Source organism: Aquarana catesbeiana, linkage group LG01 (genome assembly GCF_042186555.1).
Source record: "Aquarana catesbeiana isolate 2022-GZ linkage group LG01, ASM4218655v1, whole genome shotgun sequence".
In the NCBI taxonomy this organism is placed as follows: Eukaryota; Metazoa; Chordata; class Amphibia; order Anura; family Ranidae; genus Aquarana; species Aquarana catesbeiana.
The window spans coordinates 968,719,208-968,732,673 of record NC_133324.1 but is presented as its reverse complement, the minus strand read 5'-3'; the positions used below and the strand labels follow the sequence as shown (position 1 = coordinate 968,732,673).

Genomic DNA, 13,466 nt, shown 5'->3' with positions numbered 1-13,466 from the left:
GCTTCCCCTCCAATGACCAGAAAACTTGTCTATTCCCAAAAACACTGTGCCCTTTGGATTACAATCATGTTTCAAAGCGTAGTGCTTGGATAGACTATGCTTAGGGAATCCCCTTTTGATATTGTCAACATGTTCTTTGAGTCTGATATGCAGCTTTCGAATGGTACATGTTGATGACAAAACGTTGGGCGACAAGAGACTGGTGACGCAGGACGCGGTTGGACGGTGACACGGCGGCCATCTTTGTGGTTAGAAGCGCTGGACGCTTCATACTGCTCTGTACCTTCTTACGAAATGTGAGTGGCTTTTACTTTTTATACAATAAATGATCCTTTTTGATGGAATTTGCGCAATGAGCGTTTTCTCTTTACTCCCTACATACCACGATTCTTGAGGCGCATACACCCACTGGACTATACCTGGCTCTTAATCCTGTCACAAGGAGGAGACCTAAAGCATTTCATTTAGTTTAGAGGGAAAGGAATATGTTTATGTTACTCTACTGGAGGATCGTTGGTCTATCCCAGGAAGATTGCCTCTCGCTATCTGTTTTCTACACACGTGTATAACCCATACACTGATGGTAAGGGTCAGTTTGTTTGGGTGTTGGTGATGGTGTTTACATCTCCCTTCTGAGTGTCCTTTCATTAATGATCCCACTAAACAGAGTGTCACCACTGCCTTCTGATGAAGAGGACTTTGTTCAGCTATTGTTATTTATTTTTACCTTTATGGGGACATTTAGACTTACCTGCTATCAAATGCAGCCACTGTGCCCATCAATTGCAGCCAATGTGCCCATCAAATGAGGCCACTGTGCCCCTTCAAATGCCGCCACTGTGACCCCCCACCCGCTCGCCATCTTACCCTATTTCAGTGGCAGGTCAGGCAGCGGGTGACGGCGGCGAGCTGCAGGACCTTGCAGCGAGTCAGCCAGCGGGTCCTGTGTCCTTCATGCATCTCTTCCCCTCCTCCTTATAGGCGACGGTCCTTTAAGGCCAATCAGGTGACGGCTATCAGACCCTCGCTACCTGATTGGTGGAGAGGTGGTTCAGTGTTAGAAAAGCAAATATATTATATCGCTTTTCTAACACACCTGGGTGGATTGCGAGTGCAATGCTTTGTGCTCCAAATTCACCTTTTTTGACGCCTATTAGAGCCCATGGCTCTAATCAGGTGCTTCAAAACACCCCCACTGCTGTAATTCAGGTGCCCGGTGCCTGAAAAGGGTCCGGACGCCTGAATAGGGGATGGCGGCCATGGATAGATTCATGCAAAGCATGAATCTATCCATCTACATAGAGGGGGTGGCTGGGGAGAGGGGGCGGTGCCTGTGCGCCCTTAATGGACTGATTAGAGATCATGTGTGTCACAGCCCTCTGTGAGTCACAGACACAGTTCCAATAGTCATGTGGGAAAGGAGGGGCATGAATCTTCCTATCATGGAAGTCCTGCCTCTCTCCTAATTCCTGCCTAACGTGGCCCAATACAGAGGTGTAACTAAAACCTTCAGGGCCCCAGAGCAAGAAACCATGAAGGCCCCCCCTTTTTTTTATAATTTTATATGGGAACTCCAAAATCAGGTTGATATGTGTATTATGCTGATGTTTTGATACAGTATGATTAACAGCTATGCTTTTCTCTTTGGATAGGCCATCTCTATCTGTGGTCAAGATATAAAGGTCCTGAGGAAGCTATAATTGTGAAACGCGTCGACTTCTTGACAAAGCAGTAATAGAGTCACATAAGAGTATCATTTGACATGTTATATATGTATTGAGCTAATGGTTTTCTTTTATAAAAATTATGTTAACCGATTGCCGACCAGCCACCGCCATTATACTGCGGCAGGTCGGTACAATCCCGCGAGGTGTAGTAGCAGTACATCGGCACTTAAAACAGGGATAGCAGGCCCGCTGCACTGCGGGCGAACCGATGCGCCACCGCCGGCCACACACGATCGTGGACATGAGAGCCAGAACACGGACGTGTGTGTGTAAACACACAAATTCCTGTTCTGTGAGGAGAGGAGATGCAGATTGTGTGTTCCTACTCGCTAGGAACAATGATCTGTCATCTCCTCTAGGTCAGTCCCATCCCCCTACAGTTAGAACTCACATGAGGGAACACATTTAACCCTTTGATCGCCCCCTAGTGTTAACCCCTTCCCCGCCAGTGACATTTATACAGTAATCAGTGCATTTTTATAGCAGTGATCGCTGTATAATTGTTAATGGTCCCAAAAATGTGTCAAAAGTGTCCAATCTGTCCGCTATAATATCGCAGTCCTGATAAAAATCGCAGATCGCCGCCATTACTAATAAAAAAAAAAATATTAATATAAATGCCTTAAAAATGCCATAAATCTTTCCCATAGGTTGTAGACGCTATAACTTTTGCGCAAAACAATTAATATATGCTTATTGCGATTTTTATTACCAAGAATATGTAGAAGAATACACATCGGCCTAAACTGAGGAAAGATTAGCTTTTTTTTTTAAAAAAAAATTGGGGATATTTATTATAGCAAAAAGTACAAAATGTGTTTTTTTCAAAATTGTCGCTCTTTTTTTGTTTATAGCGCAAAAAATAAAAACCGCAGAGGTGATCAAATACCACCAAAAGAAAACTCTATTTGTGGGAAAAAAAGGACGTCAATTTTGTTTGGGTACAGCATCGCACGTCGCACGCAATTGTCAGTTAAAGCGACGCAGTGCCGAATCACAAAAAATGGCCTGGTAATTGAGCAGGAAAACCTTCCGGGGCTGAAGTGGTTAAACAATTTAAACTTTTGTAATAAAGACAATATTTTATCCATTGGATTTTCATTGTCCTTCTGGTACCGCTAAAGTCCGTCAGCTGTTCTCTTCCAAATTTCATGGAATTGAGACTAAAATATACAAAATGTAGGATTATCTTACCTGGAATCCGGTAATATTTCCCCATTTCTCAGACAGACTCCATCTAATTGTGTTATCTTCCATTGATGGAACTTTCATTATTTCAAGTTGGCCAGGAACTGGATGGAAAATAATAAATGTTACAGATCCCAATCAGAGTAAACTGTCCGTACACACAGAGGTCAGAGCGTCCAATCCCCCTGTACTCATCTACAGAGCTGGAATATGGAGATATCATACAGAGAAGGTCATTTGTCTGATTGTGTTTTTGTTTTTTTATGTTTTTTTTGTCTTTTTCCAAAAACACTTTATTGTGCATGGGGAAGACACATATAGGAGAGATATTGGGGTTGCACACCCCGAAAATAAACAATATGGCAAGGTTCCCCCAAGGGATTTTTAAGCAGCAATGTAAACAAAATAAAAAGGAATTCAAAATGGATTCTTTATTTAGAAGAATATTAAGTCAAAAGCATGTTGCAATTAAAAAAAATAGCTCTGGTTAGGGGATAAAAATACCATTCCACAATATGCAAACACAGGGTTATACACAGCATCACATGTCATAATGTCTGTTGTAATGGTGCCCCGATGCGTTTTGACCCATACAGTCGCGGTCTTCTTCAGGGGTTTTTTTTTGCTCTAGAGGAATATATTTAACATCTCAAATATCAAACTTAATTTTATAAATGTAAGGTGTATCTCCTGATCAGAATTTGTTAAAAACAGTTGGATGATCCCAGAGGTCTCATGGCTACTCGATACCTTCCTTGGAACGGGAGTAGCCATGAAACCTCTGGGATTATCCAACTGTTTTTAACAAATTCTAGGCAGGAGTAAGGATGAGCCGGACACCCCCGGTTCGACTTGCACCAGAACATGCGAACAGGCAAAAAATTTGGTCGAACATGCGAACACCGTTAAAGTCTATGGGACACGAACATGAAAATTCAAAAGTGCTCATTTTGAAGGCTTATATGCAAGTTATTGTCATAAAAAGTGTTTGGGGACCCGGGTCCTGCCCCAAGGGACATGGATCAATGAAAAAAAAAGTTTTAAAAGTGAAGTTTTTTCAGGAGCAGTGATTTTAATAATGCTTACAGTGAAACAATAAAAATGAAATATTCCTTTAAATATCGTGTATGGGGGGTGACTATAGTATGCCTGTAAAGTGGCGCATTTTTCCCATGTTTAGAACAATACCGCAGCAAAATGACATTTCCAAAGGAAAAAAGTCATTTAAAACTGATTGCGGCTGTAATGTATTATTGGGTCTCGGCAATATAGATAAAACTCATTGAAAAAAACTGCCGCTCTAAGAAACGAAAAAAAAGAAAAAAAAAAGCCGCAACAGCTCTACCTCCATGGGAGTTACCAATTCACATGGGGGGTAGGCCGGGATCTGGGGGTCCCTTTGTTAAAGGGGGCTTCCAGTTTCCGATAAGCCCCCCACTCGCAGACCCCCACAACCACCGGGCAAGGGTTGTGGGCATTAGGCCCTTGTCCCCATCAACATAACCACAATAACCATTGTGTGATGTTTTGGGTGCCTTACTTTGAAACCTGTATTTCTGTTCAATAAACAGTAGTTCCTTTGGATTAACCTCAACATCTTGTCTGTGTACGATACTTGGGGTAAAAGGGCTGGTATTAGCTCTCTGTCTGCTGGAAGGGTTTGGAGAGAAGGAGGAACTGTTTGGCGGAAGCACCCAGGTTCGGTGCCAGGCGTTCCGTCACAGGTAGGAAACTGAAGGAACAAGTGCTGGAAATGAATTGATATACTTTTAGTGAAGAACATGGGTGGGATGACAATCACTTTGCACATGCTGCTGAGAAATTGGTGTCTGTGGCTTTATCCAGTACACCTCCATCATATTCTAATTATACAATCTCCCATGTGTTGTATTCCCTTCTGTAATCTTTCCCTATTGCTTTTGTTATGAAGAGTCTTTATTTTCTCACAGCCACCAATCAGACTCAGGCTGTCATTTTCAGCTGGCTCTGATTGGTGGATGGGAGGACATGACAACATTTCTTATACCAATTTTGTATAGTTTGAATATACAGCATAATGTAGGGTGTGAATGGGATTGTTGGTTGATGGGAAGCACAGATTAATTGATAAAGGGAACTTGTCATTAGATAAATGTGGAGGCTGCCATTCCTGACCTCTCCCTATGAAATACCCATCACCTGGCTGTCAGGTTGGCTTCTGTGGACCCAGACTGAGCATGTAACCCGGATCAGAACACCCTATCTGCATGCTTATTCCTGGTGGTCAGTCATTTCAGAAAATAATTCCAGAGACAGACAGGAAATGAGTATTTTTAGAAGGAAATGACAGCCTCTGTATTCCCCTCAGTACAAGTTTCCTGTAATACAAATAATAAATGACGGGCTGAGGATTCTGTGCGGTGTTTACTGATATCAGAACAGACAATACTTGTATAAGAACAGAACATTCTCTCACCTAAGTCCTTTGTCCTGATATATATGCGCTCAACAATTCCCAGGTATTGTCCCCAATATGTAGACAGTGTGGTGTCTATTTTATACTCAGTGGACGGCTCGAGATCGGTGAATGTCACACTTTTACCAGATGAAGTTTTACATGATCTAGGATTATCTGTGTCAATACAGCATTGCACAATAAACTCCCAGGTATGGGGACATTGAGGAGTACAGGAGATCCGGCCGCTGATACTGGATGAGGTGACTCTCCAATCCTTTATTGTGACTCCTGACAAAGACAAGATGGAGACATGAAACTCTCAGAGATGATTTATAATCAAGAGAAGATCTCCGCTCTCCATTATATTCAGCAATATTTCTCAGTCTGTATTTTGCAGCCCATTCATAAAACTTACCCCAAAAAAAAAAAAAAAAAAATTGTGATTGGAGGAGAGCCTACCAAAGTCACATGACTGGACTCTCCTCCCGGCTTCATTTTACAATCCTCTTTATTTTAAGAGCTACTGAAGCCAGCGGAGCGCAATGCACATCTGTAAAGCACATCTCTCTACTTCATATATGTACAGAGCATTTATTTTTTTAACAAAGAGCAGTACAGTGGTAACATATAATTCCTCTGCTTTTTTAAGTGGACATTCAGCTTGGTTCACACTGGTGGGATGCGGGAAACCCTGTGAATCCAGTGCGGGTTCCCACATTTCACCTGAATCTCCAGCGGATCAAACTGCCCTCTGTGAACCGCTGAAGGTGTCAACACAAAGTTAGTGACACCCCCAGATCGGTTCACAGATTGCACTGCGAACTGTGAATTCGGACAGGAATCGGATCGTATGGGTGTGAGCACCCAATGCAATCCTAATCCAATGCGGACCAAAGTAAAGGGTCCTGTACTATTTTGGTCCAAACGCAATGCAAATTCAGCCATTCAATCTGTATGGCTGAATTTGGATCGCACAGACATCGCAATTGATCTGCACAGCAGTGCGGTGTGAATCACATGCAATGTCTGACATCACTACAGTGTGAACCGAGCCTAAGTGTCAGTGTGATAGGAAGATCTGTGTATGGACAATGTGCAGTCAGTGTTGGGAAGTGTGAGGACACACAGGGAGATCACCCGCTCTCCTCATCCAATGGAGCGCTTCCCAAGGCTTTGTGTAGATGACCATACACAGCATGCTTTCTTTTGACCTGAAATTGACCTTCTTCAAGCTGCTTGTGCATTCCTATAGACATGTATGGGGAGAAGATCAGGTTCTCACACAAACAAAAGCCCATCCACACTGACCTCAAGTCTATTATCACACCTTTATATTGCAGTAAGGCACCTTTCACTGTCGTATTTTGTGAACAAACAATATTTCAATCATACAATATTGATACTGTTGATGGTGGGATGATTCATATGAAAATAATTTTACGGAAAAATCTTACATAAATCTGGTGATCACGTCTTATAATGATGGCCGCTGGCCGGCCTAACAGCAAGTGAGGAGCACATTCGGATCGGGTGGGAGGACCATCATGCTGGATAATTGTGTATTTACTGAGCTGTGTACAGACTTCAATTTGGTCGGTGCTGTATGAGGTTTCATCATTGTCACCATTCACACTATTCCAAGACTGATGTCATCTCTGTAACTCTTATGTTCTTGTACCAGGACTCCGTCCTGACCACATGTATTATTACCAGACATAGAGGTAAGCCGGTCCCTGTGTAGGATCATGGATTGGGTTGTCTTCAGTCTCAGCACTACTGATCTATTCTATTGGACTTTGTTATTTGTTTTCAGGGTTCTCTGTGCCAGGATTTGTCTCCCAGATCCACAAACACACTGGAGATCCTTACTGGGCAACCTGGGACATGCTAATTTACACACCTTTACCCATTTGTACATCTAGAGCTATCAGTCTATAACACAGATACAGCCTATTATAGACTCATTTATTCTACACTAAATACACCTGTTACAGTCTTGTTGGTCCTCACCTGTGCTGTGTGTAGAAACAATGGCTTCTACAGGGGAAGGTTAGAACACAAATGAGATAGTACAAGTTGATGGGTTATGGTGAGGTGGGCAAAATGGAACCAAAAAACCCTCCACTGGAAAGACATGAGAACCATTCCTGTAGAGAAGGGGGGTGCTGGTGAACCTCCAGGCTTTGTATGAGAAATGTCTACTGGGAACACATGGACTATTCTACGGTGAATTGCAGTACACAGTGAGCAGTCACTGAGGAAAGATCTATCTGTGTGTACTGGAGGTAAGATCTCATACAGTAGGAGAAAAGACCAATGTGTGCTGGGTGTAGGATCTTACTGGGAAAATACTGTTTCGTGTGTCCTGGAGGTGGAAAGTAACTAGGAAGACCAATGTGTGAGCTGGAGGTGTGATTTCACTGCTATACCATGCTCTGTTCAACTAAAATTAATCTCTTTCTGACTGCCAGCAGTACATTTATTGCTGATGGACAGCAGTCCCGGGTACCGCGGTGCACCAGTACGTCACCGTGTACTTCCTGGTTTAGAGGTCCACATGTGCGCACTCCTTGTGCAAAAATTCTAAACAAAAATTAGGTAAATACAGGGGTAAAAACCCCATGAACCCTACAAAGGCAGACTATAACGGCCATGTCAGGGACATGGCATGTGCAGATGTGCATTTGCAGATGCCGGTCTTACCAGGCATAGGCATATGCGCATGCGCTGGAACATTAGCGCTAACAGGCGCACACGCGTACATTAGCCATTAATGCTGGCGCCAAATGGCCAATTTAAAGACAGCAGCCGCACTAGTGCAGCTGCTGTCTGATCTGCAGCTTTACCCTGTGCTCTAATCCTGTGCCTGTATCTGATCCAGTATTTGACTCGGCTTTCTGACCACGCTGCTATCTCCAGTTCTGACCTTTGTCTTGCCTTGACCCTGATAATTCCTGCCTGTCTATCTGATTTCCTGTTGCCAAACCCGGCCTGAACTCTGTCCATTCTTTGCCTGCTGTTTATGATAGACTGATCCTCCGTGTATGACCTGGCTTGTCTGACTCGGCTCCAGTCTTCTGCTTCCAGCCTGTGTAGCTCCAGTACCGCTGTCCTGCATCCACAGCATACCTGCATCCGCTGTCCTGCATCCACAGAAAAAAGAAAACAAATGCAGCCACCACATCTAATGACTGGTAAGCTGCAATATATTAATTTTCTCCTCTTGGATTTAGATTTCAGGTTTTCACTAGTAACATGGTGTAACTGATGTGATTTTGGATTTACTCATATTTCCTAAATCTCCAAGTATTTGGTTACCATTCATCTCCATTTCCTGTTTTGAAGGATCTGTTCCTGGGAAAAAAGTTGTCCTCGGCCACCCAGCAGTGCAGTTCAGGGATTTGTCATCTGCACTGAAGCTGCCGGCTGGTTCAGATCTCAGGCACAGCAGCTGTACAGGGTAGAGGAAGCCACCCTAAGCATCTCTTTGGTTCTGATGTCATATGACACTCCCATTGACCCCCCCCCCCCTCACTGCTTTTGTCCTCCTACTGATGGGGGGAGAGGTCTGTACTGTGTGAAGGAAGAGGTGTGTACATGGGATGAGGGGAAATCTGCAGACCCCCCCAACCACCAGTCAGGGTTGTAGGGAAGAGGCCCTTATCCTCATCAATAAGGAGACAATGTGCTTTGCCAGACAGTGATGAGGGAATGTGGTCTGCTATTTCAAGGAGAAAGGGTGAACACATTGAAGATGATATAGACTGAGCAATTCTTCTTATTTTCTCAGTTTTCTTTGTTACAAGCTCTCTGTATTTTCAGGTTCAAGTGAGTTTTTCCTAAAAATTACAGGCCTACAATATAAAACGCCAAATTTCCATGCAAAACAATGTGGGGTTGATTTACTAAATGAAAATTGGGTTGTTCACTTTGCAGGAGAATTTTCTCTTAGATTGGAGAATGTGTTGAAAATTCAGTTTACAAAGACTAACCAATCACGTGCAAGAAAAATGCAGTATTTTTGCTTGATTGGATAATAGCAGCCAGCGATTCATTATGCCGCGTACACACGGTCGGACTTTTCGGCTACAAAAGTCCGACAGCCTGTCCGACAGACTTGCGGCGGACTTGCGGCAGACTTTCTTACGAACGGACTTGCCTACATACAATCACACAAAAGTCCGACGGATTTGTACGTGATGACGTACACCAGACTAAAGTAAGGAAGTTGATAGCCAGTAGCCAATAGCTGCCCTAGCGTGGGTTTTTGTCCGTCGGACTAGCACACAGACAAGCGGATTTCTGGGTCCGGCGTAGTTACGACGTAAAGATTTGAAGCATGTTTCAAATCTAAAGTCCCTCAGATTTGAGGCTGCAAAAGTCCGCTGAAAGTCCGGGGAAGCCCACACACGATCGGATTGTCAGCCAGCTTTAGTCCGTCGGCGTCCGTCAGCCTTTTGTAGACGAAAAGTCCGACCGTGTGTACGCGGCATTAGGCAAAGTGAAAATTCCCTAGCAAAGTGCACAACCTCTTTGTCTTTGGTAAATCAATTAAAAATGACTTGAATTAACATTAAAGTGATAAATAGTACTCACCTATACAGGTAACAGTGGGAGGAGTCCACTCCGGGGAGGAGCGGGGGTTCTCACATCTCATTGTGGATGATGATGGATAATATCCAGACTGACACTGTACTGTTATCACTTCATTTTTATTATAATACTCCTTGTATACAGAGATATACTCCATGTTTAGTATTGTTGGAGGAGAACATAGTGCTGTGGAAGAAATGAAACCTTTATATGTATATAATAAATGTGTACATGTGATATATATAGAATTGGTCTGATCAATAAAACCAACACAGAGGAACCTCCATCAGAGTCAGTGATATAAAAATGTAACATTATTTCCTGTGATAATAAGGACTGAAGGAGGACAGAAAGATGTCAACAAATAATCTGCCAATGAAATGTCATTTGCCGCCAATTTTAAATTCCTTTCCCTTTGTAAATGTCAGTTCTGCTGCACTTTCTGTACATCACAGAGATGTCCCTTCATAGGACCCCCCATCCCCCCCATGTTATTTAAAGTAATTGGATATTTATAATGTTTCACTCTAAGCACTTCAAAATCACTGCTCCGGGCTGAATGGAATTTTTTTACATTTTTTTTGCATTGGTACAAGTTCCCCAGGTGTTAAAAAACACATTTAACATACTGCCCCCAATTATACATCAAAAGAAAAAAATGAAAAATTCAAAAGTTCATAAATTAATATCTTATATAATATCGGTAAAGAAACATAATGCAATATCTGAGAATAAAAACCTGATCTCCCCATGTTCCCCAGGGCAGTGCCCCCCCCCCCACCCCCCAGGCTATTTTTTGACATCCCCTTTCCTATTAGCTCAGAAAACTAGTATTTTTCATTTTACAGATTAGACTTCCATTGATCACAATGGGATTCGGCATCTGAACTATTTAGAACTCTTCTTGAACCAAATCCAGGGCAGTTTGGCTCATCAGTAATGTGTGTAGAGCAATGCACCAATCAGGTTTTATTTTACATCAATTTAGAATGGTCGGACCAATAAATAAAGAGAGGTGACTGCTGATTGGTTGCTCTGGGTTCCTGCGGTTTGTATATTGAAGTTTACTACTCACCGATACATTGTGGAGGATTATTCCACCCAATGGAGGATCCGCTCTTCACACATCGTACAGAGGATGGATTTGGCTGATATCCAGTTGGACATTTTACTGTCACTGTTTCATCAATATTATAAAATATCTTCTTTGGATACATTGTCAGTATTGTCTCCTCCGGATTCTTACACCGATCTGTAAAGTGATTAGAAGAATGAATTACATCGGAGAGATTTGGGGAACAATGTGAAAAAAGACAATTTCCTGTTGATCCTTTCATCTATCCTGGACATGTTCTTCTACCAAAACCAATCTATAGTATTCCCCTTTGTTCTCTCCGATGCTTCATAAAAGGTTATGTAGGTGGGTGGGGGATGGAGGAGGTGGGGGGTGGGGGATGGAGGAGGTGGGGGGTGGGGGATGGAGGAGGTGGGTCAATACACAGGACCTCATATCATTATCTTCTCCTGGGGGGTTCAGCCTGGGGCACCCGAAAAATAGTTAGATGGGGTGCGCAGTGAGAGATTATGGGTGTGGCAAAATTGTGCTAAGAGTGGGAGGGGCTAAAGCTTGAGCATACTCACTGTGTACTCAGTACTATAGGGAACAGTCCTTGTAATTACATTAGGTGGTCACCCTAATATACAGCCTATGTATAGAGTGCAGTGGTCAGGAGTTTATCATATACAGCCCATGTATAGAGTGCAGTGTTCAGGGGTATGTCATATACAGCCCATGTATAGAGTGCAGTGGTCAGGAGTTTATCATATACAGCCCATGTATAGAGTGCAGTGGTCAGGAGTTTATCATATACAGTCCATGTATAGAGTGCAGTGGTCAGGATTATGTCATATACAGCCCATGTATAGAGTGCAGTGTTCAGGGGTATGTCATATACAGCCCATGTATAGAGTGCAGTGGTCAGGAGTTTATCATATACAGTCCATGTATAGAGTGCAGTGGTCAGGAGTTTATCATATACAGCCCATGTATAGAGTGCAGTGGTCAGGAGTTTATCATATACAGCCCATGTACAGAGTGCAGTGGTCAGGAGTATATCATATACAGCCCATGTACAGAGTGCAGTGGTCAGGAGTATATCATATACAGCCCATGTATAGAGTGCAGTGGTCAGGATTATGTCATATACAGCCCATGTATAGAATGCAGTTGTCAGGAGTATATCATATACAGCCCATGTACAGAGTGCAGTGGTCAGGAGTATATCATATACAGCCCATGTATAGAGTGCAGTGGTCAGGATTATGTCATATACAGCCCATGTATAGAATGCAGTGGTCAGGAGTTTATCATATACAGCCCATGTATAGAGTGCAGTGGTCAGGAGTTTATCATATACAGCCCATGTATAGAGTGCAGTGGTCAGGAGTTTATCATATACAGCCCATGTATAGAGTGCAGTTGTCAGGAGTATATCATATACAGCCCATGTACAGAGTGCAGTGGTCAGGAGTATGTCATATACAGCCCATGTATAGTGTAGTGGTCAGGAGTTTATCATATACAGCCCATGTATAGAGTGCAGTGGTCAGGAGTATATCATATACAGCCCATGTATAGTGTAGTGGTCAGGAGTTTATCATATACAGCCCATGTATAGAGTGCAGTGGTCAGGAGTATGTCATATACAGTCCATGTATAGAGTGCAGTGGTCAGGAGTATATCATATACAGCCCATGTATAGAGTGCAGTGGTCAGGAGTATGTCATATACAGCCCATGTATAGTGTAGTGGTCAGGAGTATGTCATATACAGCCCATGTATAGAGTGCAGTGGTCAGGAGTATGTCATATACAGTCCATGTATAGAGTGCAGTGGTCAGGAGTATATCATATACAGCCCATGTATAGAGTGCAGTGGTCAGGAGTATGTCATATACAGCCCATGTATAGAGTGCAGTGGTCAGGAGTTTATCATATACGGCCCAGCATGAAGAGTGCAGTGGTTAGAAGCATGTAATATACAGCCCACCATACAGAGTTCAGTGGTCAGGAGTATATAATATACAGCCCAGCATGCAGAGTGCAGTGATCAGCGGTATGTCATACACAGCCCCAGCATACATAAGGGTGTGTCCAGGCACATTTTGCACACCATGTGTGCACGTCTATGTATGGCATACTCCTGACCACTGCACTCTAGATGATACACTATATATGGCTAGATTTTGGTGAAAAGTTTGGCCCCAGCATGAGTTTGGGCCGACCATTGGCTGTTTCACCCCCTGTCACCAGTGTCACTAGTATAGTGTACAGATCTACATTCTGATCTCCATATTAGTGTCACGAGTGACGCTAGTTAGTTGGTTAGTTTCACCGTCAGTCTTTTATAGTGTCAGGGTACTCCCATAGATTACATAGTAAAGGTATTAACCCCTTGATTGCCCCCAGTTAACCCTTTCACCCCCTGTCACCAGTGTCACTAGTATAGTGTAGATATTTTT

General features: G+C 43.0%; 1 protein-coding gene across 1 annotated transcript in view; it reads right to left on the bottom strand.

Annotated features, from left to right (window-relative positions):
* The window catches only part of LOC141122459 (receptor-type tyrosine-protein phosphatase alpha-like), a gene marked incomplete in the record, with an annotated part of 620,682 nt that overhangs the window by 563,289 nt on the left and 43,927 nt on the right, over positions 1-13,466 (bottom strand). The window contains 2 exon segments of the mRNA XM_073611976.1: positions 9,955-10,131; positions 11,021-11,197. Coding sequence (XP_073468077.1) covers positions 9,955-10,131; positions 11,021-11,197 — 354 coding nt within the window.